This window comes from Tyto alba, unplaced genomic scaffold (genome assembly GCF_018691265.1).
Source record: "Tyto alba isolate M040663 unplaced genomic scaffold, T.alba_DEE_v4.0 Super-Scaffold_10, whole genome shotgun sequence".
In the NCBI taxonomy this organism is placed as follows: Eukaryota; Metazoa; Chordata; class Aves; order Strigiformes; family Tytonidae; genus Tyto; species Tyto alba.
Window position 1 is genome coordinate 25,122,338 of NW_024881262.1, and position 24,592 is coordinate 25,146,929.

Below are 24,592 nucleotides of genomic sequence, written 5' to 3' on the forward strand. Positions count from 1 at the left end.
CTGCAAAGTACACAAGTAAGCTTTGAAATTCTATCCCACACACTCATTCTCCTTCTACTAACTTGATGTTTCTTCGTTATACATACTCTATATTCACAGCAATAACAAAACTCATTATATGTTAATCCACATTTGAATGTGGAGAATCAACCAACCATCTTCAACATGTAAAACAAATTATGACCAACTTTTATTCCTCTTTACAAATTTATAATTTCCTGTAAACATGTGTCAAAATCCTTTCTTTTCAGGGCATTTTTAAATTAAAGAATTTTGCACTGATAGCTATTTCAAGGACTCTTATCTACTAATTAAGTAAAACTGAATGCAAGATTGAGTTTATTTTTGGTAAGCCTTTTTGTTGTGTTGTGCTTTAACTCTGATCCCATTCATACCATCACTGAGTACTACAGTCCTCTCAAAAAAAGACTCACAACTGCATTTGAGATAAAAGTTGCATGATCTGTCCCCAAACTCCCTAACATGTGCACTTAAGCACATATTAACTTATAAAGCTTGGTGACGAATTCCCCATTTTGAAACGCCAGGAATAAATCTAGTTAGCCCTTCTATCTCCTTGCCACACACCACAACTTAAAATATACCAGATATATTTCTACTCAGAACATTCTAAATAGGCAAAGGCAATGCTAAATGATAATGTACTATAAGATTATATAATGAAGATACGTATCTGAGGAAGCATGCTTACTCACCTGAACTAGTCAGAAGAAACACTCTCTTCAGCTGCTCAGCTTTGAAGTCATGATTGTTCCTGGTTTGTATGTATTTACTGTTACTGTTTTTTGCTTTTTTGAGGAACAACTCTGAAAAGAATCTCTCACAGGGTAAGAGAGGGGAAGTTCCTGTGCCAGCAAAGCATTACCCAGGAAGAGAATTTCCTTAAAAGCAAGATGCTCATCTCATAATTTGCCTTAGAAGCAAGCCTAAATACATCACCTAACTGTATGTACAAGAGGTTAGTCCAGTGATTACTTTCTAGATTAGAATCAAGGCCTCCACTTACTGAAAAGCCTATTGTACCAGATTATCAATCTTTATTTTGAAACTAACTGAACCAAAAATCTTTGATTGGAGAGAGCTCTTCATGAATTGCTACGATGGAGTTTTGCTCTTTAGAGAAAGTACTAGTTTAATACAGTATTTCCAATTCAAAGAAAACCAAAAATTTTCCCAACATTTACCTATATAACTGTAACCTATATAACTATATCCTTTCTTTAGTTAAGAAATATTTTTTGTTATATTTTCTTGAAAGAGTCTTGCACTGTGCAAGTTTTAAAGTTAGTTCCAAAAGATTTTTTGCAAGTGATGGAGGGCACATCAGCTTAAAAAAAAAATAAATAAAATGTGCGAGTACACAAAAAGAACATACAGGCAAAGGCTAATTCCAGAAAAGAAGTAAGGACATATTTGAATGGAGATTAGAAAAAGCTGTGATCTCAGAGGTACAGAAAGTCTTTCTTATAGCCCTCAGAAGAAACAGTGTGATCAAAATAACAGAGGTGAGCTAAAACAGGCACTAGAAAGATTCCAGGAGACACCCTCCTGTCAGGAGGAGGTGCACAAAATAGAAAAGGGGGACTGGAAGGCAAGCAGCACTGTCATATAAGCCCATGCATTCCCAAGAGCAGGTTTCCACGGGGTCCCAAGTTACACACAGACCTCCAGGCGAGGTGAGAACACCAACCAGCACAGCGTCAGCTGGACAGAAGAACTTTCAGTAGCACTGAATGCAATCTGATTACATTCAACACGTTAAGTTTGGGAGACAAATGACAGGAATTCCGGTAAATCACTGGTTCCCCCCTGCCACCCCTTTAATTCACTTTTGGGTAGTAAATGGTATGATAAATGTGAAGTGAAATAAAAACTCATCACCTTGGGGGAAAAATAAGGCACTGCATTAAAGTTTTCTAAAGGCAACCAAAAAGGATGTGTTAAAATGTGTAAATGTACTAACTTCTAACTAGTTAAAGAGAACACCCATGTATTGTCACCAGACAGCTTAATAGAAACTGTGTGATTGAAGAACCCACAGGTACATGAAATGCTGAAAGTAATTCAAAGCATACAGTAGGAAGAGCTTGTTTTGGTTTGCATACAGAAATGTATTATTGCTGACTGCTTGACCTCAGCTTGGAGATGTGCTGGGCAACACAGCCAGCAGGGGACAAAGACTGACAAGGAGCGTGAGAGACAACCTCAAGATGTCACTATGTCATTGCAAGTACATAACTGAAAAGGTCTTTCAAAAAGACCTTCTGCATTTGTCAACAATGCCTAGTGGCAAAAGAACAAGCAGGAAGCCATTATGCCACATTTTAAACTTTTATTAACCTCAGGTAACTCTTCATTGGCTTCAAAAAGGAAAAAAATCCACTGCAAATTGCAACCCACGCTGTTCTTTTAAAAATATGGATAGAACCCACTTCACCCGTAGATGCATACATACCCATACAAGGAATCACAATTAATTTCCAGAAGTTTCAGTAAAAACACTGGCATGGGAATTTTTGATCTTGCAGCCTGTCTCCTTTTAGAAACAGTTTATATAAAAAAAAGAAATTTGACAAAGGCAAGAAAGACGGAAAAGAGCTCTCCAGCACCCTCTCCTCCCCAGACCCTTCCAAAATGCCCAGAAAAGCCATGATGAAAATATGAGGGAAGAGAGACCTGGTATTTGTTTTAAAACATAATCTCTTTTTGCTATAGCCAACAGAAACAAAATGACAAAGAACTATTCCCTGAATGTAATATAGAAAAGGGGAAAAAATTCCTGCTGGGAAGCCAGCCAGTTTTTCTCTTTGTAAATTACTTCTCTTGTTCCTGCCTACTTGAATTCACAGTGCAGTTTAATAAGCTCAGGAGTGAACCCAACAAAACCCACAAATCCCAAACCAACACCACCACCCCCCCCCTTCAAAAATCACCTGTATTAGGCCAGGTACTTCATTTGCACACTGGAACGCTACACTGAGGCTGTTCAGATTCTCAAGTCCATACACACTGTACACTTTGACAAGACTGTTAGGTCTGAGCATATTTGCTTTCTTTATCAAATTGCATAATAAACACACAACCACCACCACACCAGCTACCACAAGACACAGTCCCCCTCCAACTGCTCACAAAACAAGGAGGTCTTTGGTCTGAATTCCCCCGCTCTGGCCCAGTCTCAGGGTATGAAATGCCTCAGAAACCATCACCGCACCAGTTTCCAAACTCCTATGAACCAAAAGTTTCCAAAGACCCTCCATGGCGGTGTACAGCTTAGAAAACCTGGCAGCAGGGCTGCAAGAAGTTCAAGAATTTCTTTCATGGCGGGATTGAAAACTGGAGAACCAGTAATGATGCAAATGCTTGCCAAGAATTTTTTCCCCCCCCTATAAGCAAGCTTTTAACACATGCCAAAAAAAAAACCAAACACAAACCAACAATAGTTCCCTGTACAGTCACTATAAAGCAAGCGCATATGACTAAGAGTAAACAAAGAAGACTAAGTCTTAGCACAATCTGTTTGTCCAAACCAGATCATTGCATCACCTCAATATAACACATGATTTTCTAACTTAAATCCGCTGGAGTTAACAACAAACTATCGTGCCAACTATCATGTGGAGGTAAGGCTTTTACTGGAAAAATATTTTTCAGGAAAAAAATTGTAACTACCATTGCTCATAAATGCCACTAATGGACTCTTCCTCATTTCTTCTTGCAACTTCAGTCACCTATTTGTGTAACACATTATTAAAGTAGCAGTAATTCTGAATTATTAGTATGTCATAGAATAAGCATGAAATACTTCACAAACTGTTTCATAATTAGTTAAAAATGCAAGATTTAGTTTCTTTACAGTTAAGAACCTGTTGTTCTGCTGTCTACTGTCTATTACAAACCCACGTACTACTCCATCTGTAAAATATTTGTGATGTAGTATGTGAATGCTCTGAATATATATCCCCGTCCACATCCTTTACAGTGTGCTGTACACATGCATGACTTCATTATAAACAGAAGGAAGGATGGGAAATGGAATGGTTTACCTGCTATAGCACAGTAAGTTCTTTTCAAGGCACTGCTATTGTACGAAATAACTTAAGATCTCAACTAGCAAACATGAACCTTTAAAAGCTATTTTACTTGCAAGGTAATATAACTTCACTTACCTGAACAGTCCTTTATTTCACAGTAATTAAGTGATCTGTGCAAAAAAACCTCACTTATGTACATTTTCATGTACATGTGTGAGCTTCATGTGTTGTGAGGAAATACATAAGTATAGCTGTAGTGGCTCCAGAATGCAAAATAAAATAATCTGCAAGAGATTTTTTTTCTGGACATGTGTATATGAAACATCTGTACATCGGACTATGTCCTCCTACAGAAAGAAGGGAAAAAAAAAATTTCCTCACCTGCGGGGCCTAGTTCTGGGAGACATCATCTCATTTCCGAGGATATGGTATCGCCTGGCTTCATGCAGCAGCTGATAGCACTCTGGGGAATTCTGAATCAGCTGGTCCACTTCCACAGTCTGAACAAAGTAGTTTGGGTGTAACAACGGGAGCCTGACATGCGTCAGAAGTTCATGTAACACTGGTCTTCGCAACTCAACTGCCCGGTACACCCAGCGCATGACAGCTTCAAACACCATCTCTTCCTTACTGATCACCAGTTCATCACTGCAAATGTAATCAATAAGCTCATCCTTCCCCAGTTCAAGGAATTCTTCATGCTGGGACACATCCTCAAATGTCTGCAGTGCAAAATTCCTGCACTTGGTGAAGAGCGTCTTGAGCGAGTGAGTATCTGCAAAGCGCTGGATTCCCAGGCAATTGCAAGGATCCAGCTGTTCTTCCAGGAACTTGGCGCAGGCGTCACGCAAAACACTGATCTGAAAGAGACTTGATGTTTCAAAGAGATACTGCACGTTCTCTGTAGTGATTTTCACCTTGCCGGTGTATACATACTGTAAAAAGCAATCCATAGCTTCAGCGAAAATGCCGTTGATCTCCACTAACATCTCTCTGCTTTCTCTGTGATCATTGCAAAACATAGCTCTGAAGTAGCTGCTGCAGGCAGAGAGAACCGCTCGATGGCAGGGAAACTCCCTTCCTTCCACACAGATAATAACATCTGTGAACAACCGGCTGTCTCGAAATTCATTGAAGATTTGAAGAATGCTTTCAGCATGCGATGATCCCGAGGAGAAGTCAAAAAACTCAGGGCCAGACAATGATTTTGGGTCCATTTCAAAAACTTTCCGCTTGGTTGCAGGGGAATCTCGTATCCCACTATCCTCTCTATTCAGTCTGCGTCCCAATATTAGTACCATTGTTACATCAGTTGGCTATAGAGTCATTGAGAAAAATTTGTAGAGTTCCTCCTTCGCAGTGCTACGGTCTGAAAAATTAAAACACTTCAGTATTCAGTCTGGTATATTCTTAATTTCATCATGAGAAGTACACAAGATACTTGTGTGGTCACTCTAAGAACAATTTTTGGCCTTTACTCAAGGTGGCAGTGAGCACCTCGCACAGGGCAATGCAGCATCACCTGCTACACAATAAATACAAAATACACCCGTAGAACAGGCATCATGGATGGCAAGTTCTGAACGTCCCAGCACCACTGGAATTGCATTAGTGTTCAAGATTAAAAAAAAAAAAACACAAAAAAAGAGATCTCAGCTCCAGCAAATCACCCAACTGACAGAAGCCAAAGATTTCCTGGATAAAGATCCAGAGCTTGGGTTTTTCTCATTCTTCAGTGTAATCCTGATTTCAGCTGGAGCCTCCAAGTACTAGTATAACAGCACTAGTCAAAAAGGGGGAAAAAAAAAAAAAAAGACTGACATTTTCAAAATAAAAATTCCATAATCACTCCATTTTCATTATGAAGTCTCTCATAATGAAGTCTGGTAATACAACGGTTTAATAATAGTTATCTCAATGAATAACCCTGACCATCAATTTTTACCTGTTCGTTCCTAGCATCTAAAAACTAGTTCATTGATAATCTAACATTCAACTAAAAATCAATGTGAACTGCGAGCACACAGAATGAAGAATTACATTTGTTTGTGTAAAACTACTGAAAATAAGAACCAGGGGCAACTTTACGAGGACAGAGAGATTTTGTGCTTTCCAAAGTACTACTAGCAAATAATTATCAGCAAAACTCAAACACTTTCCAGCTTCAAATATGCAGTGTACAATGCTCCTCCCAGCACGCAAACACATAGTCACATTATCAGAGCACTGAAGTTGCAAAAAATCAAGTACTCAGATGTTAGCATATGCCAATGTTTGTAGGTGACAAAACTGCAGCCGATTTTGCATTGCAGACAGTGCACATTAGAAGTAATAGGATCGACCAACCTAGCAGCAATAGGGCTTTTTGCCACTCCTGAGCTTTAAAATGAACTGGATGAATGTCCACCAAAATATACCGGGGCAGCAAGAGGCTGGGCAAAATGCCCTCTTGGGTCTGACACAGGTATCATTCCAAACACACACAATACTTACTTGGATGCCTAGAAGGACATGCACTGAATTATTCTGAAGTTTATGGGAATTTTTTTCATGCTTCCAAGAGGATATATTCAGTTTCCCTCATTCCCCACTTATACAGTCAGTAGACGTCAGCTCCTCACAGCAAGTTCATTTGCTGACGTGCTAACATCTTCAGAGTTGCAATTACCCAGTCTGAGTTTGGCTACATCATCGCTTAATATAGAACATAATGAACATGCTTTTTACAGCACCTTTAAAAGGCACCATCTTAACAAAGAGCAAGAAAAGAATATGTGTTGTGCATTTACTCGCTGAGAAAAGAGGTTTAAAACTATCATTTTTCCATACAAAATTTTTTACACATATTTACAAAGTAGATTCTCTGTATGGCTTGTTTACACTACAAAATAGGTAATTTTAATTTGAATTAAAATAGAAGCAGTTGTCACTGATGCCTGAAAACCACAGTTGCAATGAGCCTATCTAATAACTGATTGCTTCAGAGAAATTTTAAGGAGGCATAAATAGACAGTCTAATCTGTAGCTGGTATTCTATCCAGTGCATTTCACAACTGTTCTACCCTGTAATGACGCAGGCTGGATAAAAAAACCAAAATCAACAACAACCACCACCACCACCTCTGTTGCTAACACCCCAACCCTTACACTGAACTTCATGTGCAATTAATTCCATACAACTCAGCATGAGAAAGTGGGCAGAAGTGAAGCATCAGCAGTAAAAAAGGGAAATATAAGAATGAAAATATAAACCCTAAAGGCTTGATTCCAGCATTGCAGATTTAAATCAGAGGCATTTCACTAAAGCCAGTGGAGCTTTTCCAAAACAAAGTTAGCCTGAAATCAGAAACAAGACACCGGCATACTGCATGAAAGGGCAAAACACAGCAACTAAGTACAAAAAGCTTCAAGATTAAATCTTTCTCATTATGTGAGAAGTTAAGACTTAAGATGACACTATATTATGCAATCACCAATAAATGGAAAAAAGTGCTATGGGTTTAGACTGCTCACTGAAGGAAGCAATGTCTTCTGTATGCTTGGAACAACACAAAATTAGTGGTCAGCAAATTATTTTATTCTTTTTTAATACCCCAGTGGTCTAAAGAAATGGGAGACTAAAAAAATAATCCATGGAGCAAAAACTAATCAAGGGGATAAATACTGCAAATCTACAAATAAGAGAATAGAAAGGAAAAAGAATTGCATTCCATGGCAGAAATGACTGCTTTTGAATATACTATGCTTCAGTTCTATCCAGTTAATTACTTCTGCAGGTTTGCTTAAGTAAAGTAATTTTATAAGACTATCAGTAACACTACCACATATTCAGCTCTATCAGGCTTACATATGTCCTTCTTGCAAATCTTGCTCTGGCAGTCGTAAAATGTCACCACCTCCAGCTGCCTACCCCACATTTCAGCTCCAAAGCTGGAAAGGCAGAGGGGAGTCCATGCGTGAAGCTGAGCTGCTGAGCACGCAAAGGGGGCGAACACAAGAGGATACCTGTCTGCAACTTCAGAATACATAAATGTACTTACGTCTACAGACTCTGCATTATAAAGTACCAATCATTTAGAGAATTTAACACTGAGATCTCCTCGGTAAGTTTAAACGAAGCAGAAAAGAAAACCAAAATACATTTTTCCCAAAGGCACTACTGAAAATTATTATTTAAAAAAATACAAAATGCATTAGATTGCTTGCCTGAGCAAGGGTCAACAAGGACAGACCTTAAAGAAACCAGGGAGTCTACCCATTGAAAAAACTGGAAAGGAAAATCAAGTCACACTTCCTATCAACAGGTTTTACAAATGCTTTACAAATACAGACAGGGCTCCAACATGGATGTTACCTGCAGATGCACATCTCTAAATTAAGCTGGCTTCACCAGATCAGGTTTCTCTATTTCCTTAATCTATACTATCCATAGGCTTGTCTCCACAAGACATTCCTCAGAAATAAACTCAAAGCCCAATTCAGAGGCCAGTAAGTGAGGTCTATAAAACGTTCGCCTTGGCATCTTCTATCTGTAAATCCTCCTATGTAAATTACTTTTATGTTGCACTAGACTCCTCTTTCCTTCACTGCAACCACCTCACGTATTTTACCCCTCTCCCTTCATCCGCAGCTCTGGCAACAGCTAGCAGCTTCCTGGTAGAGCTGTTTTTCTGTCACTTCTGCGTCACAGAGCTCCTTTGGTCCGTTAGCAGAACCGACAGAAGGCAGCAGAGGAAGCACGCAGCCAGGGTCGGGGTGAGGCCCTTCGGTAACACCTAGTCATCAGGTGTGCCCCAGCAACACCTTCAAAGCTCACCCTCGGGGTGTAGTTTCAGGAGTACCTGAAGCTGAGCTGGGCTTCTGCCGCTGCTGCCGGTGGAGGTGGCTTCCACCCTGCGCCCGCGACCACCACTGCTGCCTCACGTCAGCACCAGCACTTGAGTGGCGTGGCCGGACCGGTGAGCGTCTGTAAAGGGAGAAACAGAGGCGCTGGGACTGGGCAGCTGCCCTCGTGGTGGGCAGGAGCACCCGGCACAGCCCCAGCACACACCGCCTGCGCGGCTCGAGCTCGCAGACGTGTCACGTCTACTATTACCTGGTACGGTATTAGTAACAGCACCCCCGAGGTAATGCAAACAAGCTTAATAAATGGTATTTTCATTCTGGAGCATGGGAACTCCAACTCGGGTTTGGCCAATTCTAGTTATTTTATTTGTGATTTCAGTTAACGTGATTTGCAGATGTGCTTCATCTCAGATGCCTGGTTACCACAGGAGTCAGAGAAAACAAACTCCCAGTTATACCTACTGCAACACACTGGCTGAACCACAACACATGCTCTAGTGTTGGGTTCTTTTCTTGTTTCTTTTAAAGGAAGAAAGAGGAAAGAAAAAAGCATAACCCTTCCCCCACCAAAAACCAAACACAGCATTTATTTTTCCTTCTTTGTGATATAAAAATAGACTAGAAAGTTGTTGGTTTTAAAGGACTTAAAAAAAAAAAAAAACAAAAAAAAAAAACAAACACCAAACAATAAATTATTCTTGTTTTACAATAGGAATTGAAGATTCAGATATCTTTAAGTTGAATTAAGTCTTTAAGAATACTGAATAACTAATAAACATGAATTCAAAGTGAACAAGCCAGTTTAAATGGTAAGCAGTTAGTTGCACTGTAGAAGTTTTTTATTCTAACATAAGACACCATTTTGACAAAAACATTATCCTCTGAATGCCAAAATTCAGTAGTAATCAAGCTAATGACACACAAAAGAAAGCCTTAAGTGCCCTCAAAAATCACCAAGCAAAAACAGGAACTGATTTGGACATGAGACTTGCGATTATTTAGTAAAACAACACAAAAACAAGCAGCGAAAAGGAAAACCTTGAAACCGTGCATAAGTCCTTAAGTAACCTTTTAGTAAGTGGAAAGGTCACCTGAAAGGGCACACACCCACTGGGGAGAGGAAAAAAAAAAAAAAAAACAAAAAAAACCAAACAATAAAGCACTGCATATTATTGTTAACCTATAGGGTAGAGACTGTGAAAAAGTCAACATTCCTCCATCTTGGTTTCACTATCATTTGTACATGTTCATATTTTGTTCTTAAAACCCCAAATGAAAGCACCAGTCATTGCACACATCCTGATTAGGCGTTTCAAGGGCTTCCAGGGGGTTCAGCCAAGGGCCTGTTAAATTTGAAACGAACAAACAAACAAATCACAGTAATCCAACAGTGTGGGAAGAGCCAAGCTGACACCACAACCCAGTGAGATTACTTTCTACCTAAAGGAATGGGAATTTTGAGTATGTGACGATGTGAAAATTGGGCTAATACATAAACGTGTACATCTGAAACCGTGGGTGTTACCAAGGATCCTACAGAGCAAGGTAACGCGAAACACGCAAAACAAACCCCAGCCAGAAAAATTTGATAAGTCAGGGAATTCGAGGCCGAGGATGCTCCTTAATGTCCGCACCCCTCCAGGCTTCCCTCCACACACGCGCCCCGGGGGCGACTGCCCATAAGGCACGGCCGGAGCCCCCAACACTCCCAAGTTGTTGCTGCCCCTTTTTGCTACATAAGGAAACAAAGCGTCATCCCAACTAAAAAAAAAAAAAAAAAAAAAAAAAAAAAAAAAAAAAAAAGCACAAAAACAAAAGCGCCAGCGCTAACCCAGCAAACCAAACGGATGAAGGACGCGGCCGGCGCTGAGGGGACGCCCGCGGGCCGGGTGTTTACTGGCGGGGCTGCCGGCGGCTGCAACCGCACAAAATGGCAGCGCCTGGAAGGACGCGGCTGCCCGCCCGGGGGGACCGTCTGTACCGAACCCAGCGAGACACGGGGCACAACCGCGCAAAGCCCGCACGGTGGGTGCCGCCGCTGGCGGGGGGCCGGCCCCGCGGACACCGGGAGAGCTGGGACGCCCGGAGCCGCGGCCCGGCCACCGCTGCCAGATCCTGCTCCCCCCTCAGCGCCAACGGCCGCCGGGCCTCCCCCCACCGGCTCGGCCTAACGCGGCAGCGCCGCCACGCGCACGCGCGCCCTCCAGCTCACCTTCACCCCGAGCCGCTCGGCGACAGCCCCGCCCCAGGCGCCCTGTCCAATCCCCGCGCGGCCCCGCGCCGCGGCCCCGCCTCCCCCCGCCCGCCCGCCCAATCCGCGGCCGCTGGGCCCCCCCGACGCTGCCGCCGCTGCCGCCGCCCGGGGGTCGCGGGGCCGACCCGCGTTGCGAAACCGCCGCCGGAGGGTTGGGGGGCACCGGGCGCCCCCAGCACGCAGCGGGGCGGCGGCGGGGGGGGAAACACACACGGGGCACCGGCACCGCCAACGGCCCTTCCCCGCCACGGCACCGCCGCGGCGCTTTCCCCCGCGCCGCCCGGCCCGGCCGCAGACGCGCCGTCCCCCACCGCGGCGTCTAACGGCCCCGGCCGGTCGCGCCTCGGCGGGACCCCGCGCCCTCCCCGGGGGCTCCCGGCCCGCCGCCGCCCGCGGCCCCCCGCACTCACAGCCGGGAGCGGGCCCCCGCCGCGCTGCGCCGCGCCCCGCGGGAGCTGCCGCCCGGGGCCGGGTGCGGAGCGGTGCGGAGCGGTGCGGAGCGGTGCGGTGCTCTCGGGCCTCTCCGCCGCCGGTCGCGCTGCGAGCGCCGCTCAAAACAAAGGGGCCGGCGGGGCATGTGATCGCCGAGCCACCGCACATGATGTCACGGCGGCTCCGGGCGGCCCTGGGAGATGTAGTCCCGCCGCCCCCACCACCGCCCGGAGACCGGCGTCCTGCTGCCAGGACCCCGCGGGCCGCGCCGGGGTCCCTCCGCTGCCGCGTCCCGGGAGGAACCGGAGACAAACGGGAGAGCCCCCGGTAGCGGCGTGGGTCACGGCGAGCTGTCGCCGTTCGCCCTCGCTTGGCTGGGACCGGGACACGCACACACACACGCCTCCCCCCACCTCACCCCGGTGTACCGGAGCGCAGCCGCGTCCCCGGCACACGCAGGATGGTGGGAGGGAGCGGTGGCACCTTCCACAGCGACACTGCTCTGTGCCAGCCCTGGGGAGCCCAACCACAATCCCCCCACAAACCTCCCAGACTGAAGAAAACACCAGGTCTCTCTCTAGTTTTTCAGTCAACATGACCAAAATAGAAACTAATATGCAAAAAAAGAAATCCATCAAAAGAGCATCTTTGTCTACCTGAGCTACAGCTTCACCTAATTAATACCGAATTTCCAACCGACAGCTTTTCGCCAGTTCCCGTGCCACAGGAGCACGAGCCGGGTGCCCCTTTCCCCGCTAACCCCAGAGAGCCAGGGTTAGTTTTAAGCTGGGATGTGAAGAGCACTGCTGTCGCAGCTGGAGGTCGCGGTGCTGGCAGCCAGTCAGCTGCAAATATAAAAGCAGGACCCTGGTGTCATCACCGTGCAATTTCAAGAGCAGGTCTGGGCCTGTCCTGGAGCCCAAATTCACTTCATATCCAAACTATTTGGATACCAGCCCGCGCTTCAACACAGCCCGATTGGAACATGCCTGGCAGTATGGAAATTTATTTTTGCTCTGCCCTTTAGCATAAGCAGACTTGCAGGTCCATAATGCAGAGTAGTGAGGCAAGGGCAGGGACTTGCATGCTTAAATTAAGTTCATTACCAGCTCTAAATGAGGCCTTATGCAACCCTGTGGAGCTGATGTAGCCAGGTAACTGGCTGCGTTCTCTTTCCTAGAAGGATGACTTCTCCCTCCTGCCCCTTACCGCTGAGGGAAAAGAAGAAATATCAACTCTCCTGTTAGCCGCCACGTACTGTGCTCTCCTAAATGTCAGATATCCCTCCCAGGCATCATGTATCTTTACCTTTCAGTGAACCTATGCAGTCTTCTGACCTCAGGATATTCCTCCTTTTGCCTCCTTAGGCCCTCCCCGGGAAGCGCACGCAGCCTTGTGCTCTTTGCAGGAGCTAACAGTGCTCCTTCACTGAATCTATTAGGAGAGCAGCATGTGCTCAGGACTCCAGGATTGACCCTCTCTGGAGCAAACCAGTCTCGCATTTTCATAGGCTAAACGAGCTCTGCTTTTCCCCGGGGTCAGGTAAATTGCAGCTTTGCAGAACTGTTAGAATTACTAATTAAAAGGCTAAGTTTCTGAAAATAGACTGAAAATGCCAATTGATTTTGGTATGTAAATTGTTTTCACAAAGACTTTAAAGAATTGAAACCTTCAACTATTTTCCTGCCGAGCTAAAACTCAGAACTGCTTAACAGATTTACTTAGAAGTGAGACCATTCAGTCAATTTTTTATCCTCTGGCTGGAAAAGCAAGAAGGACACCAAACAACATAAACAGCAAAGAGAAAAACAGCAGACAGTTTACCTTGTATAATACAGTTGTGTTGTAATAACCGATTTCACCCACTGAATATAAAAAAGATTAATAACCTGAAGTCTTACTTGTTACGAAGGCATTACATCTAAAAAGTATATGACCTAAGAAAAATGTTTTGCTTAAAATAGATCTCTTATCTGATATATCCTCTCGTCTGCCCCAGTCCTTTGAGTCTGTAGCTCTTGAGGTCAATATGACGATGTAGAGTTCAGAAAACATAAGCAGGATTGAAGCAATGAGTCATGGGAAGGAAAAAAATTAAAAGAGGGTCAAGATATGTCTGAATTGTCTTGAAGGAGCTATCTGAAGGGAGTATGTTTACTCCAATAAAAACTGCACGTGGCAAAAAATACCTTGTGTGAAGAGGGTAAATGGAGCATTTAAAAGGAAAATACTAATTAAAAATACTCATTGAGCAATCAATTGTTTCATAATGTGCACATGTATGCATGCCGTCACATCCAGGCACTTCCAGTTCTTAAAGCCAACGTCACCGAGGATGTCTGAAATTAAGGATACTTGAGGTGCTACTACATCCTATTGGTCTTCATTCCTCTGCTAGCAGGTGCATCGGCTGTTCTTTCTCAAGCTGCGACAAGCATTTCTCTCAAAATAAGCAGTTGCATGCTGCCTGAGAAGCTGAAGCCAATTATTAAAGATTACTCATTTCTATAAAGCTTTGTTAATATTTTTTTTAACAATGTAAAGTGCTTGTAAAGCATTTAGGCCAATATTTGCTGAGGAGGTCAGTGCTTCTGGAGATTCTGAATGCATCTTCAGGGCACTGGAATGGTTAAAACCTAAAATTAGAAGCCCGTGTGAAAATTTTGGCACGCATCCACCAGTGTTCATGTTTTTTTCTGGTGGTGTTGAATACCACCACCATCGGGCACTTTTCAAACACATTTCAACGATGTGGCATGCCACCTAAATGGGTAGGTGCATTCCTCCACATAAAGTCATTAACTATTTTGGGAAGTTGTGTGCCAGTATAGCCCTTGAGAATTTTCCTCTGCTGTGGGGAGTGTTGTAACTCCTTACTGGATTTTTCTAAAATTAAGCAAAACCCAGATGGTTTTCAAGTAGTTCATACACACAGAAAACAAAACCAAAGAAAGTCCATGATTTCTTTTAGTATCTATTTACTGCTAATGGATGCCTAACCCTAACCAGTCTGGGGAAGGGCTCATAGCTGAATGAAGAGATGAAGGTGAGCTGCAGTACCCGTGAGCAAGAAGCTGAAGAATATGAAGGGGAAGGACAGTTGTAAGCACCACGTCCCTTACCCTGATCGCTGGTCAGAGAGAAGAGAGCAAAATTAAGCAGTGAACAACATTAAAAACCCTGAATGCAACATGGGGATTGTGCCACTGGATAAAAGAGAGAATTTATACATTTGGGTTAAGACGAGGACAAGGTGCAGGCTAATGACTGACAACAAATAAGCAACATAAGGAACATTATGAAGAGCCGTGAAACGAATGGAGCAGAGGTGAAACAAATCCTTCTCAGCACGTGGAGGGAGAACAGATCTTGATGTTGCTTGGAAAAGTTTTAGTGGACAGAAAGCTTCAAAAGGAAAGAGGTGGTGTTGAGTGACAACATCATTGCAGATCCTGATGCAAGTAGGCACAAAATGTAATGACAGAGGCCATTCAGCAGAATTACAAACAGTAGCACTGAGCAAAAGGAAGGATGACAGTAATAGAAATTTGTGAGGAAAAGCACAAGAGTGAGTCCAGTAACTATAGAGGAATTTGGTTTTTGAGTATGCCGGGAAAAAGTGCTAAGGTGTAGTAAGTAAAACGGAAAGGAGTATATGGAAATAGCATTAAAAAGAAGAGGCTGGATTTAGACGAGGATGAGGATGAAAGTACAGCAAAGTCTCTTCACGTGATAAAAGACCTCTCAAAGAAATACAGAGAACACACCAAAACTTGCTAAAATCCCTCCCTCAGCTTTGAATAGACTCTCACCATCATCCATCCTGCTAAAAGCCCTGTGGGTCACAGTGACTTGAGCTGGTCTGCTGGGATAATCAGCAGGTACAAGCGTTTAGGGTGGAAGGCACTTTTCCAGGACCGGTCCCTTTCAGCCTCTCCTCTTCCCATCACCTTTTTGAAATGGCAGTAACGCCAGGAAATGCCATCTGCAACGCTGATTGCTGCGCTGGCTCTTGAATAGCAAAGGGCCCTGGCAAACCAGTGCTCCCTCTCCCCAGACACCTCTTCTTCATCTTTTCCACTTTCACTGCCTCCTGGCTGAATCTGTAGATCCCCCTTTTGTCTGGCTCCACGTGCTGCAGGTCCTAACCCTTTGCTCAGGCTGGCAATGCCTCCCTGGGTGTCCGGCTGCAGCAGCGAGGCAGCAGGATGAGTGCAGGCCCTGGCACGGGGAATGAAATGAGGCATCTTCTACAGCCAAACCCCGTGCTCGTCCCCGCACGCCCAGTGCTGGGGCTGGGGACTGTCCCACCGCCTGCACGCTCAGTGCTCGCTCCTCCTCTGCCGGGGAGACACCGGGATTACAGAGAGTGAGTACCTGATTTATGCACAAAAGCCACCTGGCAAAACATCCATAACATGTTTACTAATTCAGCCTTGCAATTAGTATTGCATATCCCCCTGTACACTCCAGTCCTCACTTGGCCAGCCCATGTTCCTAGCCCATGCAAATCCCGCCTCTTCCCGCTCATCCCAGTAGCCATTCACCACTGTAAGCACTTCAAAACAAGGCCCATGGCTATAGTGCTCCTGTGCAGAAAGTATATGTCTAAATTTTTCTGCCCAGTATCTCCCATCTCCCAAGACTGGGAGACGACTCTGGGAGTGGAATTGCAGAGCTGAGAAGAATGAACATTGCATCACTGCTGCTATAAACACTGAACTATTTATTTTTTTACAGCACTTCCAGTATTGAGACACCATGAAACCAGTGCCTAGCCAAGGGAGATAGAGTCTGCTGATGTTTGTCTGGTTCTTCTCTTCAGGGTGAAATAAGAAGCAAAGAAATAAAAGTTATTTGAGCTCTTGTTGGCCACACAGGTGAAGACTTGAAGGGAGTAGCTGTTGCAGAATGGCAGACAGACAACACATGCAGTCACTAACCTATCAAAAGTGAGGTAGGTACCTGCAAAAACAGTTTCCCGAGCTGATCTGGTGTTATCACCATGTTCCCACCCAGCCCCGTAACCTCAAGCCCAACCACAGCCTCACAATTGTTCGCATTAAGTATTTTCTCAGAGTGTTTTTTCACACATCCCTCCACCACAGGCCTTCCCTTCATGCCATGCCAGCGCAGAGCACCCTACTGCAGAACTCCAGCTCTGCCCTTCAGCCACACTTAATAGCTCTCTCCGCAAACTGTTTGCCAATGCCAGGACCAATTAATAGGCAGGAGCATTGCACCCTTCAGCTCTGAGACCTTCAGTCATTTCACAAGTTAAATAAATCCTTCCTCCATCGCAAGCAACTGTGAAAAGCTTTGTCCGCCAGTGAAGCAGAAAACAAGACAGATTTCAAATAAACATGATTTTGAATTGGCATGTGCATGCCACTCTCCAGGATTTGGGAATCTCAGACTTGCAAAGCTACCAGTGACCTCCATGCTTGCAGATCCATGCCACCAGCTACTTCTGGTGCTGGATACACCCCTCTGGAAATAGGATGAGGAATAGATCTTAAGTTTACAAATTGGTTAGCTTGGACTAATCCCCTTGCTACCCTTAATAGTGACTGTGGGACAGCAAGCTTCCAGCTGCAGGACCAGCCATCCTGCATGCTGAGGAGGTCCTCACACTGGTGTGCTGCTGCTGTGCCTTAGGGGTGATGCCTGGGCAAATCTCTAGGTGACTTTTGCCATCTTGTAATTTTGGGTAACCCTTCACTTTGGTCATCAACAAAGCTTTATCAGGTAAAGTTAGTCCAGGAAGAGTTAGTTCACCAGGAGCTCCATCATTTCTTCCTCCTCTGCTTGCAGCCAGATGTGCTGAATGGCACAGCACCTGCTTTGTAAGACACACAGAATCACAGAACGGTTTGGGTTGGAAGGGACCTTAAAGATTGTCCAGTCCCAACCCCCCTGCCCCGGGCAGGGCCCCCTTCCCCCAGCCCAGGGGGCTCCCAGCCCCGTCCAACCTGGCCTTGAACCCTTCCAGGGAGGGGGCAGCCACAGCTGCTCTGAGCACCCTGGGCCAGCGCCTCACCCCCCGCACAGGGAAGAATTTCTTTCTTATATCTAAACTAAATGCAGCTGCTTCTCCGTTACAGGCACTGTGGTGCAAAGCAATTTCTCTCCAAGCTGACTGACAGGACTTGGCTCTCAAAGGATGGAGGACTCATGGGATGCCAGAAGGACAACTGGCAAGTCCATCCTCAAATCTCAGGCTTCCTGCACCCAGCAGAGCAGCACAGAAAAAAGCCCCCTACTATCCAGAAATCACTGGTGGGACTCACCAGCCCAGCATTCCCAGACTGAATGCTGCTGCCTTGTCCGAAAGTGGTGGCTGCCTTGGGCATGGATGGTTGGGGAGGGATGTGGAAACAGCTGCTTTGGAGCGGCACCCAAAATCCCAGCCCAGCCCAGCCCAACATCCCGGTCACCCCCTCCTTTGCAAACAGGCTTTTGAGCACCTGTCTGAGCTCTAAAATGGAACTGTTTCTGGACATGAAACACTCCTATGGAAAAGAGTTGCGTGCTTCCCTAAGAAAAGCTCTCAGCTCTATTAAAATGCTAAGACAGGCTAAAGCAAGTGCAGATCACCGGCCTTGGACAAAGATTTGTCATACAAAGACAGGAAAGAAAATGGTAGCCAAAGTAATCCCAGGAAAAAACAGACTTAATGAAGGTCTGCAGATTCCAGTGCAGTAGCTAAATCAACACGTTGTTTTGCCAAGGAAACATTGTGAAATCTGTGGTTTACTCTTTGATCCTAAGCCTTCCCTTCCCATCTATTCATAAGCAGTATCATTAGACAGAAATGATAGTAAAGCTAAGATTGGTTAGTCGTTGAGCTTCTGATAATAAACAGATTGTTTTGTCATGTCATGGCCAGCTACTAGACTTTTCTGGCATATATCGATATGGTACTGAACCCTGAAGAAAAAATGGAAGATGTAAAATACTCCGTATGGTATGATAGGATTTCTTGGCCTTTCTTATTAACACTTTTATGTATGGGAGACAATATTTTGTAATTTTAAAAGGGGAGGAGAACTGAAATGAGGGACAGGTCATTATGGTAGGCAGGAAGCAATAAAAAGGCAAATACATGTCTCATTTCTTTAGATGTTTGCTATATTTATATTTTTTTTTTCCTGAAGTTAAATAAACCTAATAATGCCCATCTTTCTTCTAACACACTAAAAAGAGTATGAAATTCTGAAGCTCTTCTGTCTTTCTCTGGGGCAGATATAATGGAAATTGAACTGGAATAATAAAATTCTCCTTTCTCTTTTACTGGGAAAATTACTTTCCTTTTAAATCAATATTGATTGGCAGGAAAATTAAAGTATCATTTCTAAAGTTAAAACTCTAAAATTAGAAGCGACAAACTTTTAAAAGTTACCTTCTTTCTGGAGGCTAAATTGGCTTTGGTCCCCTCTTTCTCCAGTGTCACACCTCCAACATTTCAGGCGCAGCCCGATGCACCTCGGCTGCCTCCCTGACACTCAGTAACACTTAACGCAGCCGGTGAGCTGGGCTCCACCTCCCGGCCCTGATACCAGCCAGCACAAGTCACAGTTTCCAAAATCAAAGCGTTGCAGCGTCGCCGAGCTCCTCTCCTGGCCTGGTGCAGCTGTCCCAATGCCCTACATTCCAGACAGCTTCCCTGACGGATTGCACAGCCCCGCGCCCGGCAGCTACCGAGGAGCTTCCACAGCACCTCCCCGGGCTCGTCGCCCCTGCCAGCTAAGGTCTGCAGCGGCGATGCTTCGGCCTCCCAGGGCACGTCAGCGCTGCCGGCGAAGCGGGGCCTGCGAGCTGCGTAAGCGCAGCTTGCCTCCTGCTCTCCGAGCTTCCCCTGCACGCTCCTGGCCTAGGTAAACCCCGGCTTACCGGCCTGCCGGCGAGCGGACCTAAAGCGTTCGGGAGTCTCGGTGCTCGGTGGGAGCCCACGCGGTGCCGGAGACCAGCGTGGAGAGCGGGCTGGAGCCCTCGCTCCCCGGGAGCCCGGGAGAGCTGAGCCTGGCGCACGTCTTCCCGTGGGGCTGCCTGGCCTAGAAGGAGGGCTTGGTCTAGAAAATTGTCATGAGCTTTTCTGGCTGGAAATCTGCTGTATTCATAGACAGAAAGTTAATGGCTGCGGTAAACTGATTGCCCTGATCAGCTTGAAAAACAAACGAGCAAAGACACTGGTTCCTAACACCTTCAGATTTGGTACACAGGCAGTGAAGGCATACTCAGATAATTTCCCTTCCTCATCAGGAAATACTACAACTTTTTCATCACTTCCTCTTTTTATATTTTAAATCATTGCACTTCACACAATACCTTTATTTGCATAAGGATATTAACAACTCACCTACACTGTTTCTAACTTTAGGCCATTCATAATTCAGTTATGTAAAATGCAGTAACAAATTTTACTACTGGTAATAATTAGCAAAATGTACATTTCTGCAGACTAATCTCTGCTCAGATAAATATTTTTCCACCTGCTCAGCTACTTAGCTAAGATTATGTCAGCTTAATTCCTCCCCAGGCTGCAGGTAGCTGGAAGCTGTGAAATAGGGCTCATTCACCTTCCCAAGCTCCCCAGCTCACACCATTCAGAGTTAAGATTAAAGACCTTTACCATATAACTAATGTTGAATTGTCTTGAAAGCTGTCTAACGACGCTACCTAAAGACCAGTTTCACACAGGTTTAGATTCCTTGCAAAAGAGACAATTAAGACACCCTGCTGAAAAATTGCAAAATCTCCATTTTTAACAGTATTTTAAAACTTGCTGAAACTTCAGCTGCAGTAACAATGACACAGAACTAGCTAAGCGCAATAATCAATTTTTTTAAACTAATTTTCAGGTTCATCAGATGCTTGCCATTCTTCTCACCATCACACTGAAAGTTTAAAGAAAATAGCTGTGGAGGAAAAAATAAACTGGAAATCAGACAGACGTATGTACTGGCTTTGTAAAAGAGAGCACGTGTGTGGAGGTGTATTAGGTCAAATTGCACTTTGACCAGAAATTAGGTATTTATTTATTGAAAACATGTACGTTTCTTCTTCTTTCCAGTTTGCTCCTTTCCCCCTGACTGAGCAAGGCTGAGCTTTCAGCAGTCGACTGCCAGGGAGCCGACTGATTCTGCCCTTCATTATGTCATGGAAAGGAGACACAAGAATTAATTACATAAATTTTGGGTTTCCAGTGAAAAACTCATGATCCTAGAGTAGCAATATTTTCCAACAGCATCCTTATTTTTCAGATAAATAGACAAGCTAGCAAACGACCTCACGTCAGCCAGGAGCAGGAACTATGTTGTATGGTGATCAAAAGAAATGACTGTTTCTGTGAGCTGCTGTGTGCACCACACCAAACGTCTACTGCCTCTTGTGAAGTGTCCTGCTCCCTTCCCCTCTTACCATCTGTGGCAAAAAAATCTCATTTGGCTTCAGCCTGTTTAGATTGGGCTTCACTTGAACATTTTCTTTTGTTTTGGGTCCATGCAGGTTTCTAGTCTGATAGACTTAGTCCTGCAGAGAAGGAAACAAAGGAGCCTGAGGTTAGTCAGCAAGTGTGGATACAGAGCACACAGATCGTTGCACTGGCTTTTCCTCTTACGATCTTCCCAAGTAATAGGTTGAGAGTCTTTACAACCTGAGAAGGAAATCTGTGTTGCAAACTAGCAAAAGCCCATCACAAGGAACGTAAGGACCACGCTGATTCTGGGGCCAGCATTTCTAAGCTTCAGGTGGTCCAAAAACTGAAGTAAAATTCAGTCACAGCTGTGGAGCGTCACTCGGGGTGTGAACTCATCAGTTAGGTATGTGTGCACAGAACTGGCTGAGATCGACAGGCCTTAATGAAAAATAGAAGTCAGCATTGGTTTAGACTTCAGTAAGATCTGAGACTAGGTTTATTTCCCATGGTTTGGGGTCACACTGTCAGTATTTCACAAGGCCACTTAGCATATTCTATGAATAGACTCAAGAACTGAAGTTTCCGTCCAGCCGATGTCCCTACCATTCATTAACATCAAATGTACTAAAACACACGTGCTAAAACACAGACCTCCACGTAATTCACTATAAATGGCAATTCCCTCCGTTTCCCAGCTCTTGCCAAGCAGCACAGCTCTTCTTTAAGAGCTACTTTTGTGGTCAGGTTTACCAAGCTGTGGAACAAGTGCCTGAACTATAGCACTGTTACTTGTTACCGAGGCTGTGTTTCTTGCCTTGGCATGCTGGACACGAGAGCCTGGCTGCAGCAGAAAGTGGAGGTGCATGAAGAATACAAGATCAAAATATCACTGAGGAAAACAGGCCTCTATTTCGCCTAGCATGGGCCCAGTTCCTTATGTCCGCTTATGGAGGTCAAAGGTATAATTTACTTAGAGGAAGAATTATTTGTGCATAAACAGCCATTAACTAATAATACAGAAAAGATGCTTTTAAATTCAAATGGGTGGCACGGCAGCCAGCGCGAGACAAGTGACCCAAGCACCTTGTTACTTACATAAACTGAAGCAGGAAGGAGTCTGATGCTGATGACAAAACCTCTTTGTGAGTAACACTGGCAAAATCTTTTAGAGAGCAATTCAGGACTAAGTGAAAAGGAAATGGGGCACTTCTGGTAGAAACTAACTTTGAAGAATCACATTTCTTTCCCTGTTTGTGTACAACAGGGAATGGGAATAACTGCTGCTATTTTGTTTCAAAAACTGATTATTTTGAGGGGAGGAAAGGACAAGCGCTTCTCTGTTCTCAGGAAAAGCCTGTAGCAGTGTATGGTGTCGAGGAAAGAACACCCTTCTTCCAGGGAGGAGGAAAAGATTATTCTGAATGGGGAAGGCTGGTTACAGCACTCATCAACTATCATGGCCCGCACCTACTGCATTTCTTAAGCGTCTTACCTTCAGCGCCATCCCCAGGCTTCAGCCCTTCCAGTTTCATTTGGGTGCATCTCATCTTGGGCTATAAGGTCTTAAAATACAGCGCTAAATGATGTCTCAGTTTCTTCTGCCTGCAGCTTTGGGAGTGACCATACTGCACCCCCAGAATGCAATTCAGCGTCTTCAAACAGAATAAACACCTATTTAAATAGTAGTTTTCCTCCACCACTCCCTCAAAAGCCTATGAGCCGGGGATCAAAGATTTCTCAAGCTCAACTGGCCCATCCACACGTCAGGGTTAAGGCTTACTGACCTCTATATCCAATAATACACATGGGAGTAATATGGATTAGGATAACAACCAGACTTTGAATACTGAACCCAAATAATCTGGCATTTATAGTTTGGTCAGCTGGGACCTCTCTTTTATACAATGCGAAGGCACAGTTTGGAATCACTCATCTGCATTGTTAGTACAATGCCTAACTATCCCACTACCCCTAAGGAAACAATACATGGAAGCAGCAGTTATTTTAGAAACATCCCAGTGACTTAAAATACAAGCAAAAACAGTCTCAGAGCAAAAGCTGTGAAAATAAATGCGGCGCTAGCAGAGCAACATTGTGATACTCCAAAAATCAGAAGTGCTTTTCAGGAGTGAGGGGATGAGACAGGCCGACCTCACAAAACCATGGTGGTTTGCTGACTTGGAACAACTGCAGTTGCCCCGAGGGAGGGATATGAGAAGGCTCGAGGAGCAGGTTTTGAGTTGGAAGGTGGTTCTCATTCAGAAGAGGGAGTACAACTGCAGCCACATGCTCCCGTGTTTCTTTGCTGGTCCCTCTTAGACTTGCTAGGTTCATAAGGGCTCTGTTAGCTGAAGTACAAGGACCATGGGAAGCAAAACAAGTAACAAGAACTGTCAGAAACAGGTTTCTATGTTTCTGCTTTTGTTTTAAGAATGCCTTAGCTTCTCGTACTTGATCCACTGTTGGTGGATGTCCCAGGTGTGAGTTCTTCCAGCCCTTCTCGTAATCATGGCCCGATGTCCGTGGCTTTTCCCAGGGATTGCCTGAATCTTTCACTCTCCAAGACAGAACCCAGGACCCCTGGCCAGCCTGGGCAGATTCACCTGGCATGGGCAAGCCTTACAGTACTGAAATGCCATGATGATGAGATGCTGGTTTCAGGAAGAGACAGGTGAAAATGGTCTGGTGTGGACTACAGATCAACATTTAAGCAGGGAGCAGGATCAATGGGTAACAGGATGAAGAGGTAAGGAGGCCAGGGCAGGGTGCAAAGCAGTCTCTGAACTCAGCTCTCCAAAGATGTACAAAACAGAGATTAAACACGTACCAGCAGTAGTCTGTGATGTTACATAGCTCTGTGAACGTACTGTGTGACAGAAGTGTGCCTATCCATTATTTAGCCAGTAATTCCAGCCAGTTATCTCAAGTTGGTACAGAATCGACATGGGTCAATTCAGTATGCGTAAGCAAAAGACAATAGACAAACACATCATGAACAGACAAGCCTTCAGCTCTTAGCAGATTAAGTGGTTCCTTTAGCTAGCAGGTAATTATTTAATGAAAACAGTAGGAACGTCACCAGAACAAGTTTCTAAAGGCCAAAAAGAATATATTTGGAAGCTGCTACCATAAAGTAACAAGCTGGATTTGCCCCAGGATTAAATAACGTGTTGCTGCTGCAGTCTTGGGTGACGGAGCAGCTCAGGCAAGCAGCTCCCTGATGTTTGGTTTGTTCCCTTTTACTTGCAAAGACACAACATTCACCTCAGTGCTGCCCTGGTGCTTGTCCAAATAATGAAACTAGCTACTACATTTGTGGATTAATCCCTGAGCAGGGGATTCTGTAGATTAGGCAGCCTTATGAAAACAGACTGAGAGAAGAAGAAAGGAGGGGAGGTGCTTGGCAGGAAAAAAAAAAAAAAAAGGTTAAAAATACATCATATGGGTTGGCAATGGCACAGAAGGAGACAGACTGCAGATACTGATCATTGCTACTACTAGTCAACACTTGCTTGAGCTACGAAGGTCCTTTCTGCAGTGCAGTTAATGGGTAGCACGCTGACAATACCACAGCTATCAACCGACCTA

The 24,592-nt window shown here is 44.7% G+C and overlaps 1 protein-coding gene across 9 annotated transcripts in view; it reads right to left on the minus strand.

Moving 5' to 3' along the window:
* The window catches only part of KLHL24 (kelch like family member 24), an 81,754-nt gene that overhangs the window by 11,388 nt on the left and 45,774 nt on the right, over positions 1-24,592 (minus strand). The window contains exons 1-3 of one of the 9 annotated variants that reach the window (XM_033001640.2): positions 18,989-19,706; positions 8,897-9,021; positions 4,437-5,424 (exon numbers count right to left, since the gene is read on the minus strand). In XM_033001640.2, the coding sequence (XP_032857531.1) occupies positions 4,437-5,356 (920 nt within the window). In that variant the 5' untranslated portion in view covers positions 5,357-5,424; positions 8,897-9,021; positions 18,989-19,706. Of the gene's footprint in view, positions 1-4,436; positions 5,425-7,902; positions 7,927-8,871; positions 9,022-10,731; positions 11,115-11,564; positions 11,760-18,988; positions 19,707-24,592 lie in introns of those variants that run through there. The other 8 variants (XM_042795555.1, XM_033001641.2, XM_042795534.1 and 5 more) reach the window with 8 other exon arrangements.